This window comes from Schistocerca gregaria, chromosome 1 (genome assembly GCF_023897955.1).
Source record: "Schistocerca gregaria isolate iqSchGreg1 chromosome 1, iqSchGreg1.2, whole genome shotgun sequence".
Lineage (NCBI taxonomy): Eukaryota > Metazoa > Arthropoda > Insecta > Orthoptera > Acrididae > Schistocerca > Schistocerca gregaria.
In genome coordinates, this window is record NC_064920.1 from 376,509,660 (window position 1) to 376,524,837 (window position 15,178).

Sequence of the window (15,178 nt, forward strand, 5' to 3'; positions counted from 1 at the left end):
TTGTATGTTGTGTTGTCTGAAAGCTGATGAAGTCCCTCAGCCACATACTCCCGATAATCAAGTACCACAGTCATGGAATCCTTGTCCGCCAGAAGAATGACGATGGATCTGTGAGCCTTCAGATCACAGATAGCCTGGGCTTCAGCTGTGGTTATGTTGGGATTAGGATTGAGGTTTTTCAAGGATTGAGGGGCAAGGCTGGAAGTGATAAATTCCTAGAAGGTTTGGAGAGGGTGATTTTGAGGAAGAGGAGGTGGATCCCCCTGCGACAGAGGACGGAACTGTTCCAGGCAGGGTTCAATTTGGATAGTGTCTTGGGGAGTTGGATCGTTAGGAGTAGGATCAGGGTTATTTTTCTTCGTGGCCAAGTGATACTTTCAGCAGAGAGTACGAGTGTAGGAACGGAAAATCTTTGATGAGGGCTGTTTGATTGAATCTGGGAGTAGGGCTGAAGGTGAGGCCTTTGGATAGGACAGAGGTTTCGGATTGGGAGAGAAGTTTGGAGGAAAGGTTAGCTACTGAATTGGGGTGTTGTGGTTCCAGATTGTGTTGATTAGAATTTTGAGGTTTTGGGGGGAGTGGAGCAAGAAGTGGGAGATTGAGTATATGGGAGAATCTGGGTTTGTGTGCAATGAGAGGAGGTTGAGGTTTGCTGAAAAGGTTGTGTAGGGTGAGTGAGTTGCCTTTCCGGAGGTGGGAAACCAGGAGATTGGATAGTTTTTTGAGGAGGAGGGTGGCATGCTGTTCTAATTTGCAGTTGGCCTGTAGGAGGATACTCTGAACAGCCGGTGTGAATGTGGGACAGGAAAGATTGAGGACTTTTATTAAGGGTAGGAGTTGACGGGTGTGTTCATTGGCTGAGTTGATGTGTAGGTGAAGGATTAGGCAGGTGAGGGCTATGGATTGTTCAGTTAGGAACTGGTACAGGGACTGATGGAAAGATGGGTTACAGTCAGAGATGGGAACCGCGCGATAGGCGGCGAGGGGCGACCGGAGGCGCCAATGCCATAGAGATGTAGGACAAAGAGGAGTCCCAGTGGTGCTAGCCTCCATCAGCAGGGCCATGTCGACGTCGTGAGGGTGGAACCTTCTGGGACACATCGATTGCCGCCACTTGCAGCCACACCATAAGACGCTCATTAACTGCCTGTGCAATTTCAAAGGAGTGTGCAGTGCAGAGAATCTCTTCCAAGGAGGGGTTATAGAGTTTCAACACCTGGATTGGGAGCCAGCTGAATCACCACATCCCAGATCGGGGAGTCTGCATAAGAAGCCTTGCACTGCCGATTTGTGCATGTAAAATAGAATCAACAGTTGAGTCCCTGCAAGTGCGTGACCCAGGAACGATGTGATTGACCATACTGTTTATGGTACTGGTGAAACTCCAGCCGAGAGGTGACCACATGATAGCTTTGAGAATAATAGTTTATCAGCAAAAGGCATATCTCCTGGAAAGAGAGAGCCACAGGATCGGACAACAGTGCCAACTTGCGGAGATGAAAGAATGTGTCTGGGAAGCCAAGACAAAAACGATTAGATTAGATTAGATTAATACTTGTTCCATAGATCATGAATACGACACTTCGTAATGATGTGGAACATGTCAGGTTAATAAAAGATGTCTGTACAAGATATTACACACACAAAATATTGCATGACACTAATGTTTAAGTTAGTTTTTTCCCCCCTCCCTCAATTTATATCTAAAAATTCAGCCAATGAGTAGGAGTTGCCTTCTAGAAATTCTTTTAAAATATTTTTAAATGTTTTTTGACTATCTGTCAGGCTTTTGATGCTGTTTGCTAGGTGACCAAAGACTTTTGTGGCAGCGTAATTTACCCCTTCTGTGCCGAAGTCAGATTTAACCCTGCATAGTGAAGATCATCCTTTCTTCTGGTGTTATAGTTATGCACACTGCTATTACTTTTGAACTGGGTTGGATTATTAACAACAAATTTCATAAGTGAATATATATATACTGTGAGGATCCCTAGATCCTTAAATAGATGTCTGCAGGATGACCGTGGGTGGTCTCTAGCAATTATTCTGATTGCACGTTTTTGAGCAATGAATACTTTTCTACTCAACAATGAATTACCCCAGAATATGATGCCATACGAAAGTAGGCATAGTAAGCTAATTTACTGAGATTCTTATCACCAAAATTTGCTATAACCCTAATAGCATACGTAGCTCAACTCAGACATTTCAGCAGATCATCAATGTCTTGCTTCCAGTTTAAGACAGACCAACTTCACCTCCATGCTAACAACTACCACCGTTTTCCTCGTCACCAAAATGTTGTAACCACCACCAGAACAATCGCGGAGTTGCCAAGAACGAAAGTGCCGCGGGACCAAACGGGAGCGGCCCGTGAACAAACAAAACGAATGGGGAAGGGCGGACATGAAAAGACGACAGATGACCAAGCCAGACCTAACGAACAACACGCATATAGCAACGGGATCACAAGTGAAACCTCACGAATCCACAGTGTCCATGGAAACAAAGTAATGTAAACACGCTCTCTGTAGGCAAGTTGTCAAAAGACTAACACGGATATCAAACTGCCTGCTAAGTGAGAGGTAGGCTCTTAAATACATGATAGAGTACATTGCTATTGGCTGCCGGGACCACATGCTTCACTGTGGCACCCTCATATACACGGGCTAGGTGTGTGCGCCCAGCCACGGATTATGACGCGACGACTGGAAAGATCTCTAGTGGTAATCAAGATCCATGCTGTCTAGCGCAACTTTGAAACCTGCGGCGCTCGGTACCAGACATCCTCCCCCCTCCACACCCACCCCGCCCACTCTACCTCCCCGCCCACTCTGCCTCCCCGCCCACTCTGCCTCCCCGCCCACTCTGCCTCCCCGCCCACTCTGCCTCCCCGCCCACTCTGCCTCCCCGCCCACTCTGCCTCCCCGCCCACTCTGCCTCCCCGCCCACTCTGCCTCCCCGCCCACTCTGCCTCCCCGCCCACTCTGCCTCCCCGCCCACTCTGCCTCCCCGCCCACTCTGCCTCCCCGCCCACTCTGCCTCCCCGCCCACTCTGCCTCCCCGCCCACTCTGCCTCCCCGCCCACTCTGCCTCCCCGCCCACTCTGCCTCCCCGCCCACTCTGCCTCCCCGCCCACTCTGCCTCCCCGCCCACTCTGCCTCCCCGCCCACTCTGCCTCCCCGCCCACTCTGCCTCCCCACCCACTCTGCCTCCCCCGGCCCTCTCCACCCCCCGGCCCTCTCTACCTCCCTCCCCACACCCTCTCTACCCCCCTCCCCCCACCCTCTCTACACCCCCTTGTATCTCTACCACCCCCTCGTATTTCTCTCTCCCCCCCCTTGTCTCTCTCCCCCCGCCCTTGTATTTCTCTCTCCCCCCTTGTCTCTCTCTCTCTCTCTCTCTCTCTCTCTGTCTCTGTCTCTCTCTCTCTGTCTCCCCCCTTGTCTCTCTCTCTCTCTCTCCCCCCTTGTCTCTCTCTCTCTCTCTCTCTCTCTCTCTCTCTCTCTCTCTCCCCCTCCCCCTCTCTCCCCCCTTCTCTCTCTCTCTCTCTCTCTCTCTCTCTCTCTCTCTCTCTCTCTCTCTCTCTCTCTCTCTCTCTCCCCCCCCCCCTCTCTCCCCCCTTCTCTCTCTCTCTCTCCCTCTCTCCCTCTCTCCCCCTCCTTGACTCTCTCCCCCTCCTTGACTCTCTCCCCCTCCTTGACTCTCTCCCCCTCCTTGACTCTCTCTCTCTCTCTCTCTCTCTCTCTCTCTCTCTCTCTCTCTCTCTCTCTCCCTCCCCCTCTGCCTCCTATCTTTCCTCTATCTTAAGAGTTTTACATATTTAGAAATACTTTGATGGATGAAGGTTTATCATCAAGCAGATATGATTTCAGTGTGTTTTTGAAGTTAATTTTTCTATCATTAAGATACTTGACATTATTGGGCAGATGGTCAAAGATCTGGATCTACATTATGTCACTAATTTCCTTCTGCCACAGTAAGACACTGATGGAAATTGTAAGTCCTGTCTCCTAGTATTATATTTAGAAATGTTGCTATTGTTTACAAATTTTCTTTATAGGGGATAAAATGTGATATTACACTAATGTCAGTATGGCAGCTCTTTAAAGAGTTGTCTACTAGAGAATGTTGTGTAAGTACCTCATATTGTTTGTATAACATGCTTCTGTGTAGCAAACACCTCCCACCTCAGCTAAGAGCTGTGCCAAAAAGCCATAAAACAAATGAAAATAAGAAAACTATTCCAATCTCGTAACTCCATTATTTTTTGTGTACAAAAGCTACAGAGTTTAGGCATTTAAGATGTTCTACAATATGTGACTTTCATATCATGTTCTTTTGAGAATACAAATACCTAAAGAATAAAACGTAGGCCCTCAATTAGATTTTGAGATATGAATAATTGACATTGCTGTACTGTTGGAAATAATTCATCCCTTAAAAGAGAGAATATTAAAGAAAGAGGGAGCGAAAGATGAAAGTGAGCTGTATGAACACCAATTCAAATTTGCCATCACACCACGTCACATCAAAACAATCCACAGTGCTTTTCAAATGGTGGCACTCATGCTGGCTGTCAGTGGGCCATCACGTCACATCACTGTTTCTCAGGTAGAAAGTTTCCGTGGTGTCATAGTCTGCTAAAAATGGAAGTGAATTTATTTTCCCTGCATTCACTTATGTTATAGTAGTGGATTTCATGCTTTACTATCTTCTTAATTCCTATTTTATTATTTTGTTTTGTTTTCGTGACAAACTGCAAATGTTCCATGACATCTAGGATGTTTTTCCATTGGGTGTTCTTCTATAAGCATTGTCAGATATTTGATGGTGAACAATTATTAGGTTTTACAATAACAGAACAGAGCTGAAGCCTGCACTACATATAAAGAAAACATATGTTGATGAAGCATTTTTAATAAATAACATTTTTGAGTGAAAAAATCAATGCTTATGAAGTAGAGAAATATAATTTGTGACTTTATTAGTTATGCAAGGAAACAAAATTGTGGGTAAGGTAAAGAGGATCTGTTTGTTTCCATATAAATATTGTTTTCTATGTTTATTTGTATATCTTTTCGCTAGCAAATAAATGTTGATGTCTTGAAATGTTGTTTCATTTCTCACTACTTTACCACACATTATGAAGTTTGTTTCGTGAAGTAATAAAATTTATCATTGCTAGTCCCTCAATTCTAATACTATATTCTGACTTTTTGTATCACAGACAGTAGCTCATAACCTCACTTTCACATTTGGTACTGGTTTTAAGAGAATTGACAGGACATGACATCCAGTGCGAATACAGCCTGACGTGACATGATGCTTAATTGGTGACTGTGGTGAATTGGCAAAAGAGTAGAAGAAAAAGATATGGTTGAAACAATTAGCGGACCACATAATCCAATAATATTGAAAGAGTTGTTTATTGTATTGTTTCTGAGTCTGTAGTATAATGAAAATGAAATAACTTGACACAAGTCTATGGAGTCAGGGAAAAAAAAAGGTTGATGAGGAATTACTGCTTAACTTGTAAAGAATATCAACTATGTGAAAACAAAAAACTGAATCGAAATTCTGATGTTTGTAATTAATGTAAATCCTTTATTTTCTTATCATTAATGCATTGTCCAATAACGTGTTATAAAAGTTTTAGTTAACTGTCAGTTATTTGTTTCTTTGCAGTCCAGAAACCAGACTTGTGGGGCGACATTGCTCATAAAGCACATGATAATTTGTGCTATTGGTCATTTTGTCCCTGTCCGGATAGGTTTATACAGATCATAACTCATCCAAAAATTTTGTGCAAAAATATATGCCACAGCTGGCAAAAAATTATTATGTATGAAAGTGAGTTACCAAAGATACAAGAAGTTGTGTTGGATAAAATGGTAATTATTTGGCACTTGTGTATAAATTTTATAATAATAATTGCATGCCTTTATAGATAAGAAATGTGAATATATTGTGTGTTTACTTTCGTAAATTAAATAAAGGATCATTTGTATAATTTTTAAGTCACTTTTTTCCATTTTTATGTAAAACACGTTATACAAGGCAGAGCTAATTCATTTACATATTTTATTCTAGGGCCTGAACAGAGATGTTCTGGAGCATTTGTTTAAAATCATTAAATCAAATTGTTCTGAAGAAGGAATAAGTGCACTGGTTTTAGTGATCTGTGGTTGGCTGAAGAGCTCAGAAGATAACACTCTAGAATGTGCATATTGTGAGAGGCATTTAGCCCTGCGTCACTTTTTTAGCATTGCAGACAGCAGTAAAATTAATGACTCTGTACCTGTTCAGGATGATGATCGCCCAGGGGATGAAGCAACAGAAATGGACATCTCAGAAACCAATGCACCCAAGAGCTTGTCATCAGAAACTAATCGAGATAATTCAGTCGCTGACAACGGATGTAAAATTGAGAGTGTTCATACATTACAGCCAGTGAAACGAATCAGAAGGGGTCAGCCTGCAGTTCATACACGCATCGCACGTCATCGGGCACGTGCTCTATCTTGTGTGACTAAACAGAAATTCCCCTCTTTTTGTAATATGCTTCTTTTGCGGTATGGTGTTAAATTACCCAAACACAGAGGATCCCGTAAAAATAAAAAATACTTGGGGACAAAATATTCAGGAAGTGACATAATTGTGGAAGATGAGATAACAACTAATGGAAATGAATCAGCCTCTGACAAACCTACTCAAGAATTATATTACATTGACAAAGCTGATGGGGAAGACTCTGGTCCTCCGAATGGAAAAAATGGTATTAAAAGAAAATTTCCTGATGATGAAGACACTGAAAATATTGAAATATGTCAAATTGACAAACAGCAGAAAGTTACTGCTGATGTTTCTAAAATTGAGGATAATAATTCTAGTATGCATAAAGTGGATATCGATACAGTGTCTAATGTGAAATGTAGTACTGAAGAGTCTGTAAACCCAGAATCAGATTCAGAGATGATTACAAGAAATTTGACCTCAGAAAATTTTGAAATAAGTAGAAATATGACGGAAAGTAATCTGCCAGTCAATGAACAGCTTGTAAGTCCCCATGAAGTTGAGGGAAAAGAAGCCTCATCCTCTTCAAATAGCGTGCAGAATACCCTTGGCAATAAATCTGGTGATGTGCCTCCAGCCGAGGAAGAATACAGAGGAGATGGCAATTTTGAGAAAAAACAGAATGAGATTCCAAAAATAGCTGCCATTTCTGCCTGTGAGGAAATTGGTCCAAATGTTGGAAAAAGGCAGCTCATTTGTGATGATGACCAACAAGCAGAGGGACCGAACAAGAGATTGAAAATTAGTTCAGAGAATAGTCCACTGAGGAAGAAAAATCTCAATCCTGTTGTTGAACATAGATTTTGGTGTATATGGAGGATCAAAACAGTTGACAGGCTTCTGGGATCCCCCAAGGAAGGCTGGAGACAAATCCTGGATCTGTTGAAGTTTGGTGTTTCACCACAAAATTCTGAAGCTGAAGAGGAAGCTGTAAGTCTTTTCCTGTTTTTATGTGTAACGTGTAGTTTATTTGAAAATGCATTTTAATAGTCATGCACACTAAAACAGGCACTTAGGGTAGTACTAGTTATCTGACTGGTCAATATTTTGATCTCCAGCATACACGAGACAAAGGATGAAGACATGCAGTTTATAGTTTATTGTAACTAGTGTGTGAGTTCTTGTTTTAATTTCTAAACCACACATGAAATGAGGACTTGTGATACTGTCGTAGTGATCTCTATTGGAAGCTTCCTTTCATTTTCATAATGATCCGTAAGAACATGTGCACAGCACTACAGTGCACAGTACACAGATATAGCTCGAAATACTCCACTCACTTGAGACAAGGGACTGTGTCACATTATTTCAGTATGTCTTGCGTACATCTATGTTCATGTTTGATTTAATGAGTAGACCACTATTAGACATATAAAATATTGCAAAAGGTGGCATATATGATGCTATTAAATTGCTTTAACCCAATATGCTGTAACTTCTGTAAATGACAGTTTCAAAACACATTTTGTGCAAACATTTAATAATTGCATATGCAGTTCAGCATAATCCAAGTGCATGATTATTGTGTGTCAATTCCATTCTTCAGAGTCATTATTATTCAGTGCCATGAGCACATTGCTTATCAGAAAGAGAATGGTATTCCTTGAAAAATTTATGATTTCCCAAGGAAATAACAAAAAGTGAGACACAGTTCATAATAGGGGTGTGATCACCATGGACAATAATGCAGATTGTACAACATGATGGCCACACAGTTGGTACTGAGTTCTTGTTGTAAAGCATTCCATTCCTCCTCCAGCATAGTCGGCAACTACTGTGTGATCATTGGTGTCTGTGGATCTGCTGCAGTATCCCACATGTGCTTGATGGCATTTAAGGGGGGGGGGGGGGGGGGGGTTTCCAGTCAGTCCATTCTGCAAATGTCCTCTCATTCCGAGAGCTCTTTCACATGCGCACCTTGATCTTGTCGCGCATTGTCATTCATAGTCAGGGCCAAATGCATCCATGAATAGATGTGCAAGGGGAAAGAGTACAATGTCACAATAACTTTTACTGGCAATTGTGCCATGTTCAAGGATTTAAAGGTAAGTTAACACATGCAACATTTTGCCTCCTCACATCATCACAACTTTACTACCAAAATAACCATGTTCAACATCTGTACCATTAAACTGATTGTGTTCAACAATGTTCCTGGTTGTGTTCTATGTTCCCACCTCTCACTATATGAGAGTATGTATGTAGTGCACCAAGGAACATCATCAGACGTAACTGGTTTGGTGATTTAGCTTTTAAAGTGAGGACATGGATAATGTTGCCCTGGCATATTGACCTCCAAATCTGTGAACATGGTACACTCGTCAGACAACATTATTTTGACACTGTTCTCTTTCCCCATGTGTGTCGTTTCAGGAGAACATTCAGCTCTGATTTCATTTTTGTTGTTGTTGTTGTTGCGGTCTGCAGTCCTGAGACTGGTTTGATGCAGCTCTCAATGCTACTCTATCCTGTGCAAGCTTCTTCATCTCCCAGAACCCACTGCAACCTACATCCTTCTGAATCTGCTTAGTGTAGTCATCTCTTGGTCTCCCTCTATGATTTTTACCCTCTACGCTGCCCTCCAATACTAAATTGGTGATCCCTTCATGCCTTAGAACATGTCCTACCAACCGATCCCTTCTTCTGCTCAAGTTGTGCCACAAACTTCTCTTCTCCCCAATCCTATTCAATACTTCCTCATTAGTTATGTGATCTACCCATCTAATCTTCAGCATTCTTCTGTAGCACCACATTTCGAAAGCTTCTATTCTCTTCTTGTCCAAACTATTTATCGTCCATGTTTCACTTCCATACATGGCTACACTCCATACAAATACTTTCAGAAATGACTTCCTGACCCTTAAATCTAGACTCTATGTTAACAAATTTCTCTTGCCAGTCTACATTTTATATCCTCTCTACTTCGACCATCATCAGTTATTTTGCTCCCCAAATAGCAAAACTCCTTTACTACTTTAAGTGTCTCATTTCCTAATCTAATTCCCTCAGCATCACCCGACTTCATTGTGAAGCAAATGCTTTATTGTCTATAGTCATCACACGCCTTATTAAGACAGTATCTCACTTTTTGGAATTTCCATGGGATGTCATAAATCTCCATGACTTGAGTGTAATTATTGTCTTTAAATAAAAATGTCATTTCTGTTTCTCTCATTGCATATTTCTGTCAGTGACCTTCCGCCCTATACTGTAGCACTTCTTTCTACGTATGGTCTCCCGAGTTTCACCGAGCTATGTTACGTGGCAGTGACACATCATGTGAAAGTTACTTTCGTCCTTAAGTTTTGTTCTCTTTGTATTTACTGCCTTTGTTTGCACATCATTACTGACTTCCTTGTTCAATTTCTTAGAGCTGTGGCAAATTATGAAATGAGTAATAGGGACTATGAGGCTTTGTATTAATTTTATTCTTTTATATATGGGATTTAGAGGATTATTTCGACTTTTTACTCCCAAAAAATGAACAGCTCCTGTTTCAAGCAACAGTGTACTTGAGTAATTCATTAAGACTTCGAATTATTAAATTAATTATCCAGATCAAGGGGATGGTGCCACAGTAAAAGACTGAATTCGTATTCAGGAAGATGGTGGTTCAAATCCACATTTGACCATCCAGATTAAGGTGTTCCGTGATTTCCCTAAATTGCTTAAGACAAGTGCTGGAATGGTTCCTTTGAAAGGATGTTATCCCATATTCCCCCAATGTGAGGTTTTGTGTCTTTTTCAATTTCTTTCACTTTTAGAGTGATATTCAAAACAGCTTGTTCAGCTTGATTCGTAAAATTTTGACTTGAAGCATTAACACACTCAGAAAGTATTAATAGTTTTGAAGTTAAGTAAGTGTTGGTTATGTCTGAGCGTACTACTGACATGTTCTTTACTTCTACAAACTCTCGTACTTCTCATTCCATTTACAAACCCGCTGGGTGTGTGTTCAGTATTTCCCTTCAACAAGCAATACATTAGACTCAGTTTTTGTTTCAAAGACCCAAAAATGAAATGATATAACATAAGCATAAAACATTTTAATATTACACTCATTTCCTTGATCGTTTGTCAGGAGATTGAGAGAGTATGTGCATACATTACAGTAAACTGGAACTGCTAATATTTACATAATTAATGCACTGTCATAATGAAACATAATTATGCACTTTAATAAATTTATCATACATAAAATACCTCCTAATCTTGACTGTTGAACCAAGTGCTCTCAAAACTGGAATTTAACAGACATTTCTATTTAATCTGGTCTAACAGTCCCTGTTAAGTTATTCATTTCTGGAGTATCTAAAAGACTTTCAAACTATCAAAAAGTCTTTGAAACACTGCTTCAACTGTGTTTTATATGAAACCAAATATTTAATGGTTGCTGTCAATTTATTGAAAATGTGTGTTCCTGTATATTGAACCAAGGTAAGTGATTTTAGGACTTTATGTACGAGGGGTGGAACTTTAATTGTGGCAACTATTTATTTACAGCTAATGCAAAATAGATATGTGTTTCAAAGTTTTACTGACCTTCAAAGTAGTCACCAGTATTGTGTATAATCCGTTGCCAGCGATCTGGAAGTTGTAGGATACTGTTAGCATTGCCACTTGTGTTGACAGTTCGAGCGGCGTGGTCTATTGCGCACCGAATTTGTAGCAGTTCTGAAGGGAATGCTGTGAAGTGTTCCCTTCAGTTTAGAAATTGAGCTGAACTTATGAGGGCTTAAGTCAGGGGAGTGCAGTAGGTGGTATAGCACTTAGCAGTCCCATCAGTCAAAGAAATCAGTAAGAGCTTGCACTGTACGTGCAAGCAAACATAATTTTTCGTGTGGGAAGTAATCTGAATGAGTGGGGCCGAGTCGTCATATGAACAGCGCTCACAATATTACAGAATTGCCTCCAGCCTGAACTTCTATCTCCGCATGCTGCAGGTTAAATGCCTCATTGTGCTGTCATCACCCTCGATGTGCAGCTATGTATGCCATTGTGAAGGATGGCCTTTTGTAAGGCACCCATCTTCAAATCCAGTGTATGCAATTTTTTTCCCAATGTTAGCACAGAAATTGGTTTAGCTTGGCCTATACCCACAAACAGCAGCAATTCTGTCTTGTTTGAACGTGATTGCCATTTGCAAGATGGGACGCTTTCTTTGGTCTCTGTCAGTTAGGATCATTCTACAACCACTGTGTTACATGGTTGCGAGTGTAGATAAGTTGGTCCAATTGGTCAAATTGGTCTGCTACATTTACAATGTGGGCATGGGTATCTCCTACCACAAAAACACCTTTCCGCCATTTGTCACATTTCCATGTTGACCCATCTTGCTGTGTTAATCCTGTACAACCAACTGACACATTCACACCATTCATTGCCTATATTATAATCCAGTGGTAAATGTTTACATGAAAACCTGGTAACAAAGTTCTAAACCATCTACAGGACTCCAAAGTAACGAATGTGCTCTTGTATTTGGAATGGGAAGTGGCAGCAATATGTTCCCTGGTTTAGGTTGTTATTTCTATTAAAAATGAAATAGAAAAAAAAAACACCCGACACACAGGTGGCAAAGGAAATTATTTCTCTTATTCATCCATCGTTCCCCGTATTATCGTGCCCTCGACGTTTCATTTGTATAAGGCACATGCAGAAAATAAGTGTGCTAGATTTTTATATTTTTTTTTAGAAAAAATGTATTCGAAAGACAATTACAGGATATCATTGATACAGTTGTTGACTATTTTTCCCAATAATCGCCATCCCATTCAGCGTATGTGGTGAGCTGTGGCATAAGGTTCTTTATGCCCTTCTCGAAGAACTCTTCCACCAGCTCCTAGCCCCACTTCAGAATCTCTTTCTGCACCTGCACATTGGTTGAAAATTTAATTCCTCTTTTGTGTGCCTTAAGGGAGGCGAGAAGATCTGAAAGAGCCAAGTTGGGAATATGGGCAGTGGATCACATCATCCCAACCAAATGAGTCCTAGAGCACCTTAGTGGCCAAGGCTGTGTGAAGATGAGTGTTGTTGTGTAACAAGGACACTCCTCTTGTCAGCATTTCACTCCTTCTGAGTTTTTAGGGTGTCTCAGTATCATTGTGCACAGATGGTCTCCCATAGAGGCAGAAATTCAACCAAAATGATGCCTTTATGATTACATAACGCTGAGGCCATGACTTTTTTTGTTCAAAATTGTGGTTTTTGAATTTTTCTGTGTGAGGAATTGGTATGATGCAACAGTGAAAACAGTCTTTTTTGTCTCAGACATGTAATTAGCCACCCACATTTCGTCTCCAGTCACAATAGAGCTCAGAAAATCGTCTTCTTCCAACAAGTCGCTCAAGAAACTTTTGACCCGATTTTTCTTGTGCTGCTCTGCCGGCTGTTTTGGGATCCATACTGTGCACAGTTTTCTGCATGCCAGTGTTTCTATGTGAGTCTCGTGTAAGAGAGTTCTGAAGAGTTGTGGAAATTTCGTCGACTTTCAATCCGTGGTCTTCATGAAGAGTTTTGGTTCTTGCGCTATCAGTTAAAGTGGAGAGTCTACCACTCCTCTGTTCATCATGAACATTTGTTTGCTCTCAACTAAACTCCCTACACCACTTAAACACATTCATTCTGTTCATAACACCTTCATTGTAGACTCGTTTAGATTCATGAAAAAATTTCAATAGGACTTATTCCTTCGATGTGTCTTACTTCATACTGATGTAATCCATTTCCTTCATATGTCACTCTGAACATTTCATGAGTGTTATGTATTATTCCCTTTCTTGCATATTCCTGAACGTAATCTGTTTCCTTCTTACTGTTCATCTTCATGCTCCACTAAGCAAGGTTATTCAGTGGTTAAGACACTGAATTTACAGTTGTAAAGAATTGGGGGGGGGGGGGGGGGGTGTACCAAATTCATTTATCTTTATTGTTTCCATATGATTTAAGGCAAATGCTAAGTTCATTCTTTGAAAAAAAAAAAAACTACAGCCAATTTCTTGCCCCAATATGAGCTGGCACTATATCTAATATCGCTACTTGCAAGATGTTAAACAACATTATTCCTACTGCTTCACACTTACGTTGTGCCGATTCACCTACTGCTTGAAAATTCTCTGTATAGCTTATTTATTTCCTACCTGTTTGTGTTACATACACTAGTGTATAAAAAGGCAACAACATTGCAGGTATTGAAAAAGTGTGACAGGAGTTCTTAATTTATGCATTTCAACAAGAAAATCCTAAGAAATAACTGTCTTTGTACATTTTGAATTTGTGTTTAACCAACTCCCATAAAATAATATCACCTGTGTGGTACTTTTGTTTAGCTGCACAAAATAAGGCATGTTCTTGTGCTGTCATTGAATAATTGTTTTAATTAGATCCAATCAGGTAGTGTACAGTAAACTTGGTTATTTTGAAAAAATATACATTTTTGTTTTCAGATGTTCTGAAACAAGAAAAAAAAATAATTCTTTATATGACTTTATTTTTAAACTTCTCAATTTCTGTATTTTCAGGGTGACATGTTTGAAGAAGTGAAGAAAATACACTACATGATGAGTGGTTGGTGAGAGTACACAAAATGCAAACTTTGGATAGTTATGAAAACCATTCCAACAATCATTGTGGATGGATCATATGGATGAATGTTTTGTATATGTGAAAATACAACTGAAAAGCAATAGACAGTACTCTATAAGTGATTAGATATGACTTTTTCTACCAGATTATCCTGATGTTGCCATCTGGAAACAAACTGTGGGATACAGTAATAGATCTCAAAATACTGACCAGTGCTGCAAGCTACAAAATTGATTTTTCTGGTAGTTTATGTATGTCATTTGTGTAGTAATATATCATTTTTATGTCATAAATCATTAAAAATGCTTATTTATTATAGTAGTTCTGAATTATCACTCATCTCCTTTGTTGTCTCACTGCAAACATATGAGTCTAACATGTGGAGGCCTGCCTTCAGAAACTAATTTTCAACATTCCTGCCAGATGATCGACTAACTTCAGAGAAGCTCCATCACATTTTGTACCACTATTAATTTCAAGAGTAGTTGTGTAATCAGACTTCCCATATAGTTAAATTGATAAGCTATTACTTTTTATTAAGGCTCCATGAAGTCTGGAATAAGAATAAAGTGACACTCTTTATAAACCTTGAGTTCATTTTGATTTATGTGCTTATCAGAGTTTTTAACTCTTAGCTTAATTAACATACTGTGTATCTGCAGACAATTATGTTGTATTTACTTTGGGTATTGATTGTGTCATTGTATCTTTAGTATTTGCACAGGTGTGACAATGCCACTTGAGCACGGATAATTCACCGACTGATGGTGGCTCAAATATAGCCAGGGGGGAATAGAACCCTGTGAGAGGGAAACAATGTGCCACGTGAGTCAATCTACAGGAAGCAAAGAGACTGACCCACCTAGAAATGAACACGTGAATAACTCAGTGCTTGGCTGGCGTTGATGGCTAACAGTTAAGTACTGGTCACAACACAGTAGAGTAAGCTAAGCTAGGTGATGGTGGTCAGACTCAGTAAGCACTGCCACCCACAAGTAAACAGCTCTGCCAGTGGGTC

At 40.4% G+C, this 15,178-nt stretch overlaps 1 protein-coding gene across 9 annotated transcripts in view; it reads left to right on the forward strand.

Annotated features, from left to right (window-relative positions):
- The window catches only part of LOC126347463 (uncharacterized), a 48,266-nt gene extending 33,785 nt beyond the window's left edge, over positions 1-14,481 (forward strand). For all 9 annotated transcript variants that reach the window (XM_050002279.1, XM_050002274.1, XM_050002276.1 and 6 more), the window contains exons 4-6: positions 5,689-5,894; positions 6,094-7,506; positions 14,097-14,481. In XM_050002279.1, coding sequence (XP_049858236.1) covers positions 5,689-5,894; positions 6,094-7,506; positions 14,097-14,150 — 1,673 coding nt within the window. In that variant the 3' untranslated portion in view covers positions 14,151-14,481. The remainder of the gene's footprint in view (positions 1-5,688; positions 5,895-6,093; positions 7,507-14,096) is intronic.
- The last annotated feature ends 697 nt before the right edge of the window (positions 14,482-15,178 follow it).